The sequence below is a fragment of the Ornithorhynchus anatinus genome, chromosome 12, assembly GCF_004115215.2.
Source record: "Ornithorhynchus anatinus isolate Pmale09 chromosome 12, mOrnAna1.pri.v4, whole genome shotgun sequence".
Classification (NCBI taxonomy): Eukaryota; Metazoa; Chordata; class Mammalia; order Monotremata; family Ornithorhynchidae; genus Ornithorhynchus; species Ornithorhynchus anatinus.
The window spans coordinates 58,745,677-58,761,658 of NC_041739.1; the positions used below are offsets into that span (position 1 = coordinate 58,745,677).

The following is a 15,982-nucleotide window of genomic DNA, read 5'->3' on the forward strand; positions in this document are numbered from 1 at the left end:
TGGGGTAGACACAGGGGAATCAGGTCGTCCCACGTGGGGCTCACAGTCTTAATCTCCATTTTACAGATGAGGGAACTGAGGCCCAGAGAAGTTAAATGACTTGCCCACAGTCACACGGCTGACAAGTGGAAGAGCTGGGATTCGAACTCATGACCTCTGACTCCAAAGCCCAGGCTCTTTCCACTGAGCCACGCAATAATAATAATGATGGTGTTCGTTAAGTACTTACTATGTGTCAAGCGCTGTTCTAAGCAGTGGGGTGGATACAAGGCAATCACGTTGAACATAGTCCCTGTCCCACATGGGGCTCCCAGTCTTGAACCCCATTTTACAGATGAAGTAACGGAGGCACAGAGAAGCGGAGCGACTCGTCCGAGGTCGCACGGCAGGCAACAGGTGGGGACCGGGGTTAGAACCCAGATCCTTCCGACTCCCAGGCCTGCGCTCTATCCACCAGGCCACGCTGCTTCCCGCGGCGTCGTTCTCCCCCAAGCACTCAGCACAGTGCCCCGCGCACACAGACTGCTCGATGAATATCACCGATCGGCCGATCGATTAACGGGACGGGCCAGGTCGCCAGGGGCCGGTGTGCCCTGGGCTGGCAGGGGTGCTGTGGTTTCTGCCACCGGTCAGCTGGGTGCCTCAGTTCCCTCATCTGTAAAATGGGGATTAACTGTGAGCCTCACGTGGGACAACCTGATTACCCTGTATCTACCCCAGCGCTCAGAACAGTGCTCTGCACATAATAAGCGCATAAGAAATACCGACATTATTATTATTCTCTGTGCCTCAGGTAGGGAAAGGGGCAGGGTATAAGGATATGAACGTGAGCGCTGTGGAGATGGGGTCGACTCCCCCGCACCGGGCCCTCCTGTCCCATCTCCCGCTCTGACCCCAATCCCCGTCTCCTTCTTCCCACTTGGATCTCCCCCCCCCCCCCCCCGCACCGAGCCCCAGCCCACATCTTCAAGCCCCAGTCATCCTCCTCCTCAGCACCTCCTAAATAACCACCTTTAGCATTCAGGGTTTTATTTGTTTGTTTATTCCCTGGGATCCAATATTTAAATTGCTCACACATTGGTTATTCTGGCTTACTTAACCATTTGGATCCACTCGCTCTCCTCCCTGAGAGGCCAGGGACCATTTCTCTTACTTCTTTTAGGCTTCCCAAATGCCCAGTAATAATAATGTTGGTATTTGTTAAGCGCTTACTATGTGCAGAGCACTGTTCTAAGCGCTGGGGTAGATACAGGGTAATCAGGTCGTCCCACGTGAGGCTCACCGTTAATCCCCACTTTACGGATGAGGGAACTGAGGCCCAGAGAAGTTAGTGACTTGCCCACAGTCACACAGCCGACAAGTGGCAGAGCTGGGATTCGAACTCGCGACCTCTGACTCCCAAGCCCCGGCTCTTTCCGCTGAGCCACGCTGCTTCCCGCAAAAGGCACCCGGTGCAGCACTGGGCACCTACTAATAATAATTATGGGATTTGTTGAGCGCTTACTACGGCCCAGGCACCGTACTAAGCCCTGGGGCGGATACAGGCAAGTCGGGTTGGACGCGGTCCCCGTCCCACGTGGGACTCCCAGTCTCAATCCCCATTTTACAGATGAGGTACCTGAGGCACAGAGAGGTGAAGTGACTTGCCCAAGGTCACACAGAAGACGAGTGGCGGAGCCGGGATTAGAGCCCAGGTCCTTCAGACTTCCCGGCCCGAGCTCTACCCACTGAGCCGCGCTGCTTCCCGTAGGCAGAGTTTACACACCTGACGTTACCTTCCTGTCAATCCGTCGGTGGTATGCGATCGCCGACCGCATGCAAGGGGCTGTACTGAACGCTCAGCAGAGTCTAGTCCGATAGAGTTGGTAGGGAGGATCCCCGCTTCAGAGGAGCTTGCGGTCTAGAGGGGGAAACCCGGAGTGTTTCCCGAGCCGGCCCGGCTGCCCGTCACCCTGGCCCGCCCCCAGCCCCACGAGCAGGTGGGCTCCTCTGCCCCCGGACCGTCCACCTCAAACAAACGAGACCGGCACCCGGCAAACCGTATTAATTGTCATTTATTGAAAGATAAAGATCTCCGTTTACAGGCTTGGAAATAAAATCCCCCTGCAGGGGCCTGACCATTTCATTCCCCGACCCCAACCCCCCCCACCCTCACCCCCCACCGGGCACCCCTCACACATTCAGCACACCATCGCTGGGAAACACTTCAGCTTTTATTATTCTAAAATAGACATTTGGGGACTTTTCAAAAGTGCAACAGTTAAACGTGCCTGTAGGGGACTATCACAGTCAAAAAAAAAAAAAAATTATAAACAAAAGGCAGTGATACAGCTTGTCATAAATGTTTTGGCAGTATTCTAGATGCCTATATAGAAATACATATATACACACCGATGTATAACATCACCATTATCGTCTAACCCTCTGGGCGAAGCCGGAGCGGTCTTCCCAAGCGGACACGCCACGTTCCTAAGGAAATCCTGGGTTGGGGAGGGGAGGAGAGCCATCTCCAGGTGGGAGGGGGCTTTGATTGTCGTGATAGAGGGAGGAGGGCAACCAGAATCTTCGTGTGGACAGAGAGGTCTGCCCCGAGGCGCCCGTCCCAACGCAGCCCGGGCCTGGGGTCGCCCAGAACGGAAGGCAGACTGAGGCGGGAATTTGGGGGGCTGCGGTAAGGGTGAAGCCTCTTGTCGGCTTCAAAGGTGGGACCGTCGGGCCGGGCCGTGAGTGAAGCTTAGCGGCCTGCGCGCCCTCGCGGTGCGGGGTCGGGACGTGGCGGCGGCAGCGTCGGGGGGCCGTTCTGGCCCTTCTGGAGCATCACCTGCCCAGAAGAAGGGCGGCAGGTCCGCCGCCTGCGACCCGCACGCGCCTGGAGGTGGCTCTTCCCGGGGGCTCCCGCTGTCCATTCAGGGCTGACCCTAGGAATTCCTGGAGGGGAAGCCGACCTCCCCACCCCCCGCCCCGTGGACCCACAAGACGTGGCTTCCTCGGCGCAGCAGGGAATGGACGGAAGCCAAGGGTCTGCTGGCGCCCGGGCTTCAGAGGTCAAGGGTGACCCGGTCGGGCCTGATCCAGGGCAGCGCTGGAGATTCTTTCTCCGCCCTGGCCCCGAGTCACCTTCCCCCGGTCTCAGCCGGCCCGGGGGCCCGGAGCGGTCAGTGGGCACGGAGGTGTCGGGGCTGCACGGGTTTGGGGTGAAGCCCGGGCCGGTCTGGGGGGGCGGGGGTGTCCGACGCCGCCGGGGAAGCCTACCGCCTCCGTTGTTCCGGCTCCAGAGGAACGGAGTCCCCGTCTGGACTCCGGCAGCGCCAGCTGGACGGGCCGGAGCACCTCCAAACACGGCAGCCCCTTCCCGTCGACCTCAGAGGGCGGGAGAAACACGGCCCCGCTCGGATCCGGGGACCTACCCCCCGGGGGGCACGGAAGAGGGGGCGCCTGCAAGGCGCAGCCCCTCCGGCCTCCCTGCTTTGGGCTCCCGGCGGGAGGACTTCCTCCTCGGACTCTCCGGAAGGCGCGACGTCGTGCCGTGCGCTCCGCTCCGCTCTCGACTCAGCCGCGGCTGCGACATTACGGGACCCTCAGAGAGACCTCCGGTTCGACGCTTCGAATCGTAAAGACCCGGCCCCTCCCGAGTCCCCGTGTGGGATTGTGCTTTAGCTGGAGGACAACGTGTCACAGGCTCCACGTCTAGAACTATCGAAGACAGTAGTGGTAGTAATATTATACACACCGTTAGTACACGGACAGACTTCCTAGGCTCGTCGCTAGTGGGAATCTATTCGGGGAGGGCTCCCGTCCGTCGCCGCCGTTGGCCTTCCGCATCCCGTGAATGTTAAGAAAGGAGGATGCTATCGTCCTGGTGCCCGGGAACGTCACAAGTGGTTTTGGCTCTTGAGCTGAGCCCGGGTCTGGAGGGGGAAGATTCCACAGGCGTCCGGAGCGGTCCCTTCTCCGGTCCAGGGCGGGCAGAGCAGCGGACGGCATCTTGGGGCGGACGGCTATTTACATAATTACAGGGGGCAGTGGGGGGGGGGGCGGCGTCTGCAGCGAAGGGTCGGGGAGGCCGTGGGCCAAGGGTGGGGCGTTTCCGGGCAGCCACAGATGCCGCTGAGATGCTCCCCCTTCCCCCAGCCGAGAAGCGCACACCGGAAAGGTCCACTTGGGCCCGGCGTGCCCAGTTCCGGGGGCCCCGTCGGGGCCACCCACCTCAGGCCGGAGGCTCCTCGGGGGCTTCTGCGTTGCAATAAAGTGGTTTTCGGCAAGGCGGGGAGGGGCGGCGGGTTGGGGGGGGACGTGGATGCGTCCCGGGACCGGGGGGCGGTGGAGGGTGGGGGACTACAGGAAGCTGTCCTCCACCAGGTCCGACGAGTCGATGCCGATGTCGTCATCCATCAGGTCGATGTCCTCGATGGTCTCGTCCTCCCTCTTGACGAAGGTCGAGCTGCTGGAGCCCGTCTCGATGGCGCTCTCCTCGGACGTCTGGGAGCTGGGGAGTGGGCAGAGGTCCCGTGGGGTCGGGGAGTCGGTGGGGGCGGAGGCAGGGAGGAAGGCCGGGGCTCCCCACTTCGGGGGCAGAGGGCTCCCCCTCCGGGGCAGAAGCGGCTGAGGGGACCCCGACCCCCAGAACGGTCCCACGGCCCCAGGGGTGTCGGAGGGACCGAGCTCCCAGCCCGCCACGCTCCTCCCGCCGCCTCCCCACTCCTTCCGGAAGACCCTAGGCGGGCGGGAGGGGCGGGCGGGAGGAGCAGGGGCCGCTGCCATCCTCCCTCGCTGGCCGTACCGCTCCGCGGGCCCCCGGGGACCGATGCCGGTCGGCCCCTCGAGTTTTCGGCGCCAGGGTCACACGTCTCCGGCGGCGGCACGATGGGAAGCAACGGCTCCTAGCCCGGGGGCTCGGGGACTGAAACCCACAAAACTTTCTCCTTCCCCCTCCTCCCTGCTTTCCTCGCCAACCTTCCCCTAGGGCCGGGAAGAACTAGAACAGCCTCTCTCGATTGATTTGTTCCCGTGAGCGGTCTGTCGCTTGGATTCACCACTCCCGTAAACCCTCGTATCCTTCTGATTGTGCGTCGGTGCGTCACTTGATGTCGATTTGTCACCCTCGTCAGACTGGGCTTCTCAAGGGTCGGAACTGCGTCTCTTGTCTCTGTCTGTCTCCCAAGCGCCTTCTGTTGTGCTCTGGGTGTCCAATACAGTACTCTGCCCACAGCGGGCACCCAGTACACTATTCACACTCCCTCTGCATCAATCTTGCCCTTAGATTCGCACCCTCCCTGAGCCCTACAGTACTTACGTACATATCCATAATTTATTTATGTTGACGTCTGCATTCCCCGCTAGACCGTAAGCTCTTTGGGGGCGGGGAATGTGTCTGTTAGAGCGTACTTTCCCAAGTGGTTAGTACGGTGCTGTGCGCACAGTAAGCACTGTGCGATAAGTACGATCGACGGATCGATCTGCACACGGCAGGCACCCGGTACACTGCTCTGCACCCGGTATGGTTCTGGGACAGTGCTCCGCATACAACGGGCTTCTAGTACAGAGCCTAGGGGAGAGGGAGGGGAGGCTGGCAATTATCTGAAGTCCAGACCCTATAGAGGGCCAATCCCAACCAATCGGGTTGCTCTTCCCTAATTATCGGGGTCAATGAACCGATCGACGGTACCTGTGCCGGTTCCTCTTGCCGAGTTCGTCCTCCAGGCCGGGTTCGAGGTCCGGCAGAGGGATGATGTAGCCGCTGTCGGCGCTGAGCCTCTGCTCGTCCAAGCCGCTCTCCCACTCCTTGAGCTTCTCCTCGTTCTTGTAGGTGACCCCCACGTACGGCTCGTCGCTCTCAACTCTCATCCGGGCCACGGCCGGGTGGTCGCTCTTCAGGAAGTCCCGGTGGATTTTCTCGTAGCTCTGGGGACACACGGCGGGCCCCGGTTACTACGGGCTGAAGCCCGGGCTGCGTTGGGCTTCGGAGTGACGGTGCTAGCGACGACGGGGTTTACTAAGGACGCGCTGAGTGCCGAGCACCGTGCCGAGCGCCAGGCTGGTCGCGGTCCCCGTCCCAGTCCCGGAGGGAGGGAGAGCGGGGATCTTAAGCCTCGCTTTGTGGAGAAGGAAACTCCCAGGGAGGTGAAGGGACTTGTCTAAGCTCATCCAGGGAGCTCGGGACTCCCGGCAGCCCGGATCCCTCTGGAATACCGCAGCCCGGCCCCTCCGCCCCTGCAGCGCCAGCCCACAGTGGGCAAACCTTCTTGTAGTGGCCGGGCAGCAGGCTCTCCACGATCTCGCTCAGGTGGTAGAAGGACGGTCTCTTCTCGGGTTCGCTGTTCCAGCACTTGACCATGATCTCGTACCTGGAGAGGGAGGGGAAGGAGGTGGGCCGGGGAGGGCCGCATGCAGGCGTTGGGGGGGGAAGGGTGCAGGGGCCCAAAAGGGAAGACGTATTAATATAATAATAATTGTGATATTTGTGAAACGCTTACTACGTGCCAGGCACTTTACTAAGCTCTAAGGTGGATATAAGCAAATCAGGTTGGACACAGTCCCTGTCCCACGTGGGGCTCAGGGTCTCGATCCCCATTTTACAGATGAGGGAACTGAGGCAGAGAGAAGTGAAGTGACTTGCCCAAGGTCACGCAGCTGACAGGCGGTGGAGCCGGGATTAGAACCTGTGACTTACACCTCGCTGGTGGCGTGGTCCGGCTTGGCCATGCGGTAGCCGCTCTTGATCTTGTTGTAGAAGGTGGAGTCGACCATCATGCCCGGGTAGGGCGTACCCCCTGTCGACAGAGCAGAACCGTTCTCGTCAACCATCGGGTGCCGTTCTGGCCACGGAGGGCCCGGCCCTAGGTGACCTAGCCAGCGCTCGGGGGGCTGGACTGCCAGTTCCATAGCCATGGAGGGATGGGCAGGGCGGATGGGGAATCCGTGGTCCCCAGAAACCTCGGCATCAGGGCGAGGGACTCTCACAAGAATGAGAAGCTGGCAAGGCCAAAGGGAAACACAAGGAAAGGGGGTGAGCACGGGACCCCCTTCCCCAAGAAGCTGCTCAGCCTGAAACACCAACAGGGACAGAGGAGATTGGATAGAGCCGTGGACGAGGAGTTCATGCTGGATCCGTGCCGGGGCACTGGAGGGAGAGTCGGGGGTGGAGAGGGGAGAATCAGGGGTCTGGGCTGGGTTGACTGGGTGGGGAGACGGGGGTCCGTGCCGGGTCACTGGAGGGAGAGTCGGGGGTGGAGAGGGGAGAATTAGGTTTCTGTGCTGGGTCACTGGAGGGAGAGTCGGGTGGAGAGGGGAGTGTCGTGGGGTCCGTGCTCGGTCACTGAAGGGACAGTTAGGGGAGGAGAGGGGAGAATCAGGGTTCCGTGCTGGGTCACTTGGGGAGAGGCAGAGATGAAGAGAGAGTTGCGTGCCCATCCACCTCTCTATGAGGGTGGGCGTCCAGGACGGCAGCTGGCATCCAGTCCCTTCCGGTGTGCCGGCGGGTGGCTGCCAGGGGCGGGGCAGGGGGGTTGAGAGGGACGTACCGAGAGAGAAGATCTCCCACAGCAGGATCCCGTAAGACCAGACATCACTCAGCGTGGTGTACAGGTTGTCGAAGATGCTCTCCGGGGCCATCCATTTCACGGGCAGGAACGTCTGCGGTGTGGAGGAAGGATGCAGAAAGGACTCAAACCCCCCCCCCCCGCCCCCCCCAGGAATAATAACAACAGGACTAGTCATAATTATGGTACTTGCTAAGCTCTTTCTCTGGCCCAAGTAATAATAATATTAATTGTGGTATTTGGTAAGGGCTTACTATGTTCCAGGCACTGTTCTAAGCACCGAGATGGATCCGAGCTATCAGATTGGACAGAATCCCTGTCCCACATGGGGCTCGTGTTCTCGATCCCCATTTTAGAGATGAGGTAACTGAGGCCTAGAGGCGTAAAATGATTTGCCCAAGGTCACCCAGCAGACAAGCGGCAGAGCTGGGATGTACCGTACTAAGCACTGAGGTAGATCCAGGATAATCAGGTTCTGTTGTATCGTGCTCTCCCAAGTGCTTAGTACAGCGCTCTGCAAATAGTAAGCCCTCAATAAATGCCGTGAATTAACTGAATAGCAAATCCTGTTAATGTTGACGACTGAGATGAGAATACCCTTCCACTCTCTTGCTTTCTTGGTTACAGTTAAACCCCATTCCCAGCCTCCCCGAGAGACCAATTCCCCCTCCCAGCCCCACCGCACTTATGTTCAGATTTGTAATTTTATTTTTTTATATTGATGTCCGTCTCCCTCTCTAGGCGTCCTCCCCCTCTAGCTCCTCGTGGGCAGAGAATGTGTGTGTTACATCGTTATATTGTACTCTCCTAAGCACTGATACAGTGCTCTGCAAAGAGTAAGCATTCGATCAATCCGACTGACTGACCGATTGACTGGACGTCTCCACCCTCAGTCCGCCCCTTCCCCTCTCCTCAAGCATCTTGGAGCTCCACGAGTTAAGCAACCTCCCCCCGGCCCCCAAAATCCACTCTCATGCCCACCCCCGGACACCGCGGGCCCGGCCTGAGCTCATACGTACGCTGCCCTTGGACACGTAGTTGGAGTCGTGCATGATGTCCCTCGCCAGCCCGAAGTCGCAGATCTTCACGATCTTCCCTTGGGCCAGCAGGACGTTCCGCGCAGCCAGATCCCGGTGGACGCACTTTGGGGACGGGGAGAGGCGTGGTCACTGCGGGAGCCACAGGCTCCCCAGTCCTCGGAGGCCGGCCGCTTATGGCGGACCAGGGGCTCTTCCCTCTGCCCAGCTCCCCGGGGTGGGGGCAGAAGTATCGAAATGCCGGAAGGGGATGTCTGGGTACATGGTGGGCAAGGGGTCTAGATGCGCCTGGAGATCTCTAGACATCAAAAGGCGGCATCTAGACTTTGGTCAGGGGCCCGCCGCCCTCTCCAGAAGTGACCATTTCCACCAGAAAAATGGGCCCTGGACAGGGAACCCCGAGCCTCCAACCCCTTCCCTGCATCGCACACTCCGTTGCACCCCCAAGAGACACGCACGTTTTTCGAAGCTAGGAACTCCATCCCGCGAGACACCTGGTAGGTAAAGCTCAGCAGGTCCAGCAGGCCAAGGCCTTCCGAACCATCGTCCGACAGGAGGTCCGTGACTTCAGAGTCTGCCGGTGGTATACGGGGCGAGAGGAGGGTAGGGAGGATGTCAGGAAGCTGGGAGTGTCCCCCCAATCAGAGCATTGCCGTCCTGGAGGGCCGGACTGGCTCCCCCAGAGAGGTCCCCGGAAAGGTTCTCCTGACCCAATTCTGGGCTCCGGGCCCCACCGTGACTGGAGAATGCGCCCTGCCTTCGAGACTGCCCTTCCCAGCCCCAGGAGAAAAAGACCGCTCCCGGTCCACAACCTCCAGCCCTCTATTCCTTGCCTTACTCTGATCCCCTGTCTCCCGCCACTTCCTTCCTCCTCCCACCCCACCTAGGGGAGAGATTATCATTATTATGGTATTTGTTAAGTGCTCACTATGTTCCAGGCACTGTCCTAAGCACTGCGGTGGATACAAGCAGATCAGGTTGGACACAGTCCCTGTCCCAGGTGGGGCTCACAGTTTCAATCCCCGTTTGACAGATGAGGTAACTGAGGCACAGAGAAGTTAAGTGACTTGCCCAAGATCACACCGTGGACAAGTGGAGGAGTTGGGATTAGGCCCGTGCTGTAGCCACTGGGCCATGCTGCTCCTCATAATAATAATTATGGTATTTGTTAAGTGCTTACTATGTGTCAAGCACTGTTCTAAGCACCGAGGTAGATACGAAGGAATCAGGTTGGACACGGTCCCTTTCCCACAGGGGGCTCCCAGTCTTACTCTCCGTTCTACGGATGAGGGAACTGAGGCCCAGTGAAGTGACTTCAGGGTCACACAATAGACAGGTGACAGAGCCGGGATTAGAACCCAGGTCCTCTGACTCCCATGCCCATGCAGAGGACTCGGTTTCCAAGATGGCAGAGCAAATGATCCCCGTAGACGTGCCGTAGCCCCAAAATGGCCTGGCATTCTCTGCCTGGTCCAGCCAGGCTCCACCAGTAACGCCCTCAGCCCTACCCCTGGACGTGCCCTCTGCCCCCAGCCCATCTCCCCACCGCCCAGTCCCACTCACCCGACACGGACTTCTTCTTGTAGGAGGCCGGCCGGTTGTACAGGGATCGCTGGATGTCCGAGTACTTGGACGACTCCTTCCTCTCCAACATGGACACGTACTGCGTGGCGTCCGCCTGCTTCATGTCCATGTAGTCCCCGTTGTTTTCAAATGAGAGGATGACGTAGCTGCGCCGGCCGAGGAGGAGTGTTAGCTGGGGGGCACGGCCCCTCCGAGGGAAACGTTCGTCCAGCAAACAGGCGTTTATGGAGGGGGGGGCAGGGGGTTGGCCCCGATGGCCTCTCTCTGGTTGGGATTCTACAGAGCGGGGCCTCTCCCTCCCACTTCGGCAAAGAGATTCCCGATTCCTCCCCAGCCCCGGGAAAGCCCCCAGGGGCCCAGAGACCACCAGGTCTTGAGCGATATCTGCCCGCCAACCCCCACGGGCCCCGTAGCCCGGGACTCTGACTCTAAAGGGCACCAGGTGCTTGAGGAACGACATGCTGGTTGTCCTCCTGGACACCCACTCTCACCGTTAGGGATGGACCGTCCGACATCCCTGACTCTCCCTCGGTGACCCAGCACAGACAGTCCAACACCCTTGCCTCTCCCTTCTCCGTTCTCGGCCATAAGGGAGGGCATTCAGGAGGGCAGCCAGTACACGGTCCCGCCCGCTCAGGTTCCAGGGTGCTACCCAACACGCCCTGCCCTAGCCCACCTCCTGGTGCTCTCGTCGGCAGGGCTCATGCCGAAGATGTCCAGCTCTTTCTTCGTCTTCTCCGGGTGGCGAGTCAGGAAGTTATCGCGGTTCTTGTGCAGGTAGTTGACCAGGTCGCCGTAGAAGCAGTACTCGGTGATGATGTAGATGGGTCCTGAGGCCGGGGCGATGGGAAGTGAGAGGGGTGGCGGCGGGGGGGGGGGGGGGGGTGCGCCCGTTGAGCCCCAGCCCTCCTCCCCAGTCATCCCTCGCACCCACACCCACCTGATTTGGTGCAGGCCCCCAGGAGGTTCACGATGTTCAGATGGGGGCCCAGATGCGTCATGATCTTCAGCTCCGACATGAGGGCCTGCTTCTCGCTGGATCGAGCCGTGGCTGTCGGGGTCAAAAATCGTGTGTCGGTCGGTCTGGGCGGTCAGGAGATGGAGCACCCACGGCACGGCTGCTGACCCCCAAGGGTCTCCCAGCACCCCAACTCCCAGCCCTCAGGATGTCCCAAAAAAAAAAGTCTTCCTCCTCCTGTAGACCGTAAGCGCCTTGCGGGCAGGGATCGTATCCACCAACTCTGTTATACCGTACTTTTCCAAGCACTTAGCACAGTGCCGTGCACACAGTCAGGACTCAGTCATTCCAAGCACTGCCCCACTCCCTTATGGCACACAAAGGCCTTTCCGTCCACTCGACTCTATGACCCGAACTCAACCACTTCCCCTAATGCCCAGAGCCGGCTGAGGGTCGCCAGTCTTAGAACGGGTTGATGGGTGAAAGTCGAGCCCCCACAGCCACAAAGAGGGGAGACCGAGGTGACAGAGATGCACGAGACCCCCAAGATGTGGGAGGAGAGAACCTTTCTCCAACCTTTCTGACCTTCCCCACCCCGGACCACCAATACTCGGCAATGGGATGGTCGTTTCACCCTTCCCATTTCCCTTCCCCGGCCTCGGAGAGGGGCTGACGGGGGGCAAAGGGCACTGGAGGGAGAACAGGAAGGGGAAGGTGGAGGCCTGGATAATCCACATGACGGAGAAGCGGTCCCCGAGAGTTGCCTGTCGCTCCCTTTGGTCACCGTGAGTGGCGGAGAGCAGTTGCGGTGGGCACTGGGGGCCCTGCTTGGACTGCACTCAGTTTAGGGGATTGCAGGGGAAATGTAAGGCAGATGCCCTGTTCTCAAGGAGCTCCCCCTAGTGGAGGGGGCTGTTCTACACGAGCTCTCCCTGGTACCTTATAGACAGACCTGGGCCCTAGGGAAGAGGAAGAGCCGGGAAGTGGTATGATGAGGGGGTGCGGCACGGGTGTGGTTAGGGGAGGCTTCCTGGAGGAGGGGGGCTCGGGAGAAGGGCTTTGATGGGAGCGGGGAGGGTATTTCAGCTGGGGAGAATGAGGGGCAGGGGCAAGTAATGGCGTGGGAGAGGGGATGGTGGTCGGGGAGGAGAGGCCAGCCAGCTACCGGAGAGCTGAGGGGCAGAAACTCAGTCCAGGAGAGCGGGCAAGAGCGTGTCGTGTGAGGAGGGGATGGGGGCCGGCTGGATGACCTCGAGCAAGTCACTTAACCTCTCCGGGCCTCAGCCTCCCCATCCGTAAAATGGCGGTGAGACTCCTGCTCTCCCTAACCGTTCAGCCGCGGGCCCCGAGCGGGACAGGGACTCTGTCCGACCCGATAATCCCGAGTCTACCCCGGCGCTCAGCATAGCGCTCGGCACGTAGTACGCCCTTTATCGACACCGTTACCAGGCCGCGACCGGCGAGACACGTAGGGGCAGGGAGGCGAGGAGCTGGGGAGACCAGCGGCACCGCCCACCCCGTCGCACCCCAAAAGAGCGAGTCGATCCCAGGGGGTTCGCCCCGGCGGGGTGGGGGGGGGACAGAGAGGGAAGTGTGGCGACGCCTGGGGGGTCTCAGAGGGAGCGCCCTCCCGGTCCCCCTCTGCACCATGGAAGCCCCCAAGGCACCGGGAGAGTCACTCACGTTTTAACATTTTCACGGCCACCTTCATCACGGGCTGGGAGCGGCTCAGCCCGTATGCAGTGCCTTCCACCACCTTCCCAAATGCTCCGGACCCAAGGATTCGGCCTGTGGGCGACAGGGCTGGTCAGAGCGTCTTCCTGGGGCCCTCCTGGAGGGCTGTGACTTGGCCCGAGGGCACGTGTGTATATGTGTGTGCGGATGTGAGTGTGCATTTGCGCATGTGCTGGCACGCGCGTACGCGGGGGTGGTGCACGGGCATGTGCGTATACGAGGGGGAGTGGGTATGTGCATACAGATCCCCACTCTCCCTCCCTTGTAGACTATGAGCCTCGGGTGGGGCAGGTTCTGGTGGTCTCGAGTCTACCCGGCGCTCGATTAAACGGCCCAAAAAGCCGTCATTAGTCTTCGCTATCGCTAGCCCGTTGGCTTCTCCCCCGAGGTCGCTCGCGTGGGGCGGGCGTCCCCGGGGCTCGGGGGCCGCGGGCCGGCCGGCAGGGAGGGCCCCGGGGAGCGTACCCAGCACCAGCCCGTCCCTCGGAAACTCCCAGCGCGAGTCGTAGGGGAGCTGCATCGGGTCCACGTAGATATACTCGTGGCCGTCCGGGCTGATGGACTCGATGACCCGCCATCGGATCTCATAGCGCGGCTTCTGCGAGGCGAGAGAGGCACCGGGGTCAAGGGAGGCCGGGCCGAGCGGAGAACCCAGTCGGCCGCCACGGAGGAGGCGGGGTGGGAGGGCTGTGCCCCGGGGGTGTCCCGACCTGTTTCCAGATGATGACCAGCACGATGAGGGAGACGATGACGATCACCAGGAGCACCAGGACGGCAGCAGCCACGGTCAACTCAGAGCGCAGGGCTGGGGGCGGAGAGGCCCGAGGGTCAGCGCGGCCCCGGACCGGGAGGAGGGATCCCGGCCCCCCGGCTCTCTGCCGTCCCCCCGCCACACCCCCGGCCTACCCGCCCCTCCCCATACGAGAGCCCCAGCTCCCGATTTCGGCACCGTCGACCCTGTTGCCAGCCAGGGCCGACGGGCCCGTGGCTCTCCGCAAGGCCGAGCTGAACGGTGTTCTGATTTGGGCGGAGGTCCTCAGAGGGAGGAGGAGGAAGGGAGGGTTGGCTCCACCTGTCACCATTCCCCTCAACACCCCCCACACCCCGCCACCGTCCCCTACCAACTCACCAGGGGCCACCAGCTTCAGCTCCCGCGTCACGGCCCCAAGGTGGTTCTTGGCCAAGCAGCGCACCGCCAGCGTCTCCTCCACCTGCTGGAAGGTCACCTGACTCTCCATCGTGTCCCTGTCACCCACGTGGGCCTCCACGGCGATGTCGGACGCGTTGGCGGTGAGGAGGGTCCACGAGGTCTCGTTGTTGCATCTGGGGAGAGCAGGGGGGCTGAAGCGGGAGGGAGGCAGGATTTTTCCGGTATGTCCCACCCCGACACCCCCGCTGGTCCCCACATCCTCTGCAGGTCATCCCAGAGAATAAAACAGGCCATGAGCTGCGCTGAGTCCCCAGTGGACCCCAGCTCCTACCCGAGAGCCCTACCGCCTCCGGTTTCCCTGAAACCCTCAGCAGCCCCAAGGTCCCTCGGCCCCTCAAAACGCATCCCCCTCCACCCGGGACCGTAGAGCTCAGGCCACCGGTGCGGACCCTCAGACTGAAGCGGTCCGGCAGCGCGGGCTGCTCTGCGTACTTTTTAATGTCCCTGCAAACCATCCAGTCGACGTCGGGCAGCGGCGTCCCTTCGGCGACACAGCGGACGGTCTGGCCCCCCGCCGAGCCATGGTGGTCGTCCACCAGATCCAAGATGGAGGCCGGCACTGGAGGAAGAGGTGGAGCAGGAGGGGTGGGGGGAGGAACGGCTTTCAGCGCTGGGCCTGGGGCACCTCAGGCGTGCAGGGCGCCGTGCTGGATGCCTACTCTGGGCAGGGCGCTGTGCTGGGCACCCTCTGTGTGAAGGACCCTGTGCTGAGGGGAGAAGCCCCATTTATACAAGCTCCACCCCCGCCCTATACGACCAGCCGTTCTCCCCCTCCATCGAGGACCGAGGAAATGGGCTCGAACCGCAGCAAGAGGCAAAAAGAGCGGAGACTGGCAGTGCCACAGGAACGGGGCTCCCGGGGAGCTTGGAGACTCCTCCTCTGGGAGCCGGCGTCTAGCAGGCGGAGAAATGAACCACCCCAAATACTCTCCACCCTCTTGGAAATAGCCATTTCTGGGAGTGGGGACTGGGGAGCCGGTGTGGTCTATTCTGAGCTTGTCGCTGAGCACCAGCCCCACACAAAGCTCACCAGCCTATGACTGGGGTGGCCTTTCTAAAAGAGCGTCTCCCCAGGAAGCCCTCCTGACTGATTCAATTAATCAGTGGTATTTATTGAACACTTACTGTGTGCCGAGCTCTGTACTGAGCATTTGGGAGAAGGCAGCATAATAGAGTCGGTAGGCTGGATCCCTGGCTAGACTTGATTCCTATAACTCCAGTCACATCAACCTGCAACACTTCCCCATTTTATTCCTATACTCAGCACTCATGCAGGCAATTGATTTAATCCGTATATCTTTATCTCTACGTTTAATTAGTTGTTCAGCCGTTTCAATCAATCAATCCATCATATTTACAGAGCGCTTACTGCGTGTAGAGTACTGCTGTTAATCCATAAATCAATCTGTGGTGTTTACTGAATGCTTACTGTGTGCAGAGCACCGGACTAAGCACTTGGGAGAGTGTGGTGTAAGGGATTTAGTAGATATGATCCCTGTAAATCATTTTTGCCAGCCACCCATAGTAGGTCATGAGCACCCCGAGGACAGGACACGCATCTGGCTGCTGTTGTACTCTCCCAAGCGCTTAGTACAGCGCCACGCACACAGCCAGTGCTCGGGGAACCTTGCCGATTGATCGACTGGCGGACTGGACGGGGAGGGGCTGCCCTGCTCTCACCCCCAGACTGGAAGCGATGGCCCTCAGCCTTACCTTGAACCAGCAGCTCAAAGGTGTAGTTCATAATATCATCCTCGTTTTGCACCACGATTGTGTAGTGCCCACTGTCTTCCTCCTTTGCTCGGATTAGCTTCAGCTTGCTCTGATACCTGGTGACATCAAAGAGGACCGACGTGAATGCACTCGTTAGGCACTACGGAAGACCCCCGCGTAGAAGGTCTCTAGCCAAATTATTCTGCAA

At 60.4% G+C, this 15,982-nt stretch overlaps 1 protein-coding gene across 3 annotated transcripts in view; it reads right to left on the reverse strand.

The window, feature by feature from the left end:
• Positions 1-2,195: 2,195 nt before the first annotated feature.
• Positions 2,196-15,982, reverse strand: part of PDGFRA (platelet derived growth factor receptor alpha) — a 29,814-nt gene continuing 16,027 nt past the window's right edge. For 2 of the 3 annotated variants that reach the window (XM_029076463.2, XM_029076465.1), the window contains exons 9-24: positions 15,775-15,890; positions 14,494-14,620; positions 13,981-14,174; positions 13,562-13,656; positions 13,317-13,449; positions 12,801-12,905; positions 11,100-11,210; positions 10,836-10,989; positions 10,139-10,305; positions 9,034-9,149; positions 8,558-8,680; positions 7,521-7,632; positions 6,671-6,770; positions 6,239-6,344; positions 5,666-5,901; positions 4,336-4,486 (exon numbers count right to left, since the gene is read on the reverse strand). In XM_029076463.2, coding sequence (XP_028932296.1) covers positions 4,336-4,486; positions 5,666-5,901; positions 6,239-6,344; positions 6,671-6,770; positions 7,521-7,632; positions 8,558-8,680; positions 9,034-9,149; positions 10,139-10,305; positions 10,836-10,989; positions 11,100-11,210; positions 12,801-12,905; positions 13,317-13,449; positions 13,562-13,656; positions 13,981-14,174; positions 14,494-14,620; positions 15,775-15,890 — 2,146 coding nt within the window. Of the gene's footprint in view, positions 4,487-5,665; positions 5,902-6,238; positions 6,345-6,670; positions 6,771-7,520; positions 7,633-8,557; positions 8,681-9,033; positions 9,150-10,138; positions 10,306-10,835; positions 10,990-11,099; positions 11,211-12,800; positions 12,906-13,316; positions 13,450-13,561; positions 13,657-13,980; positions 14,175-14,493; positions 14,621-15,774; positions 15,891-15,982 lie in introns of all 3 variants that reach the window. The other variant, XM_029076464.2, reaches the window with a different exon arrangement.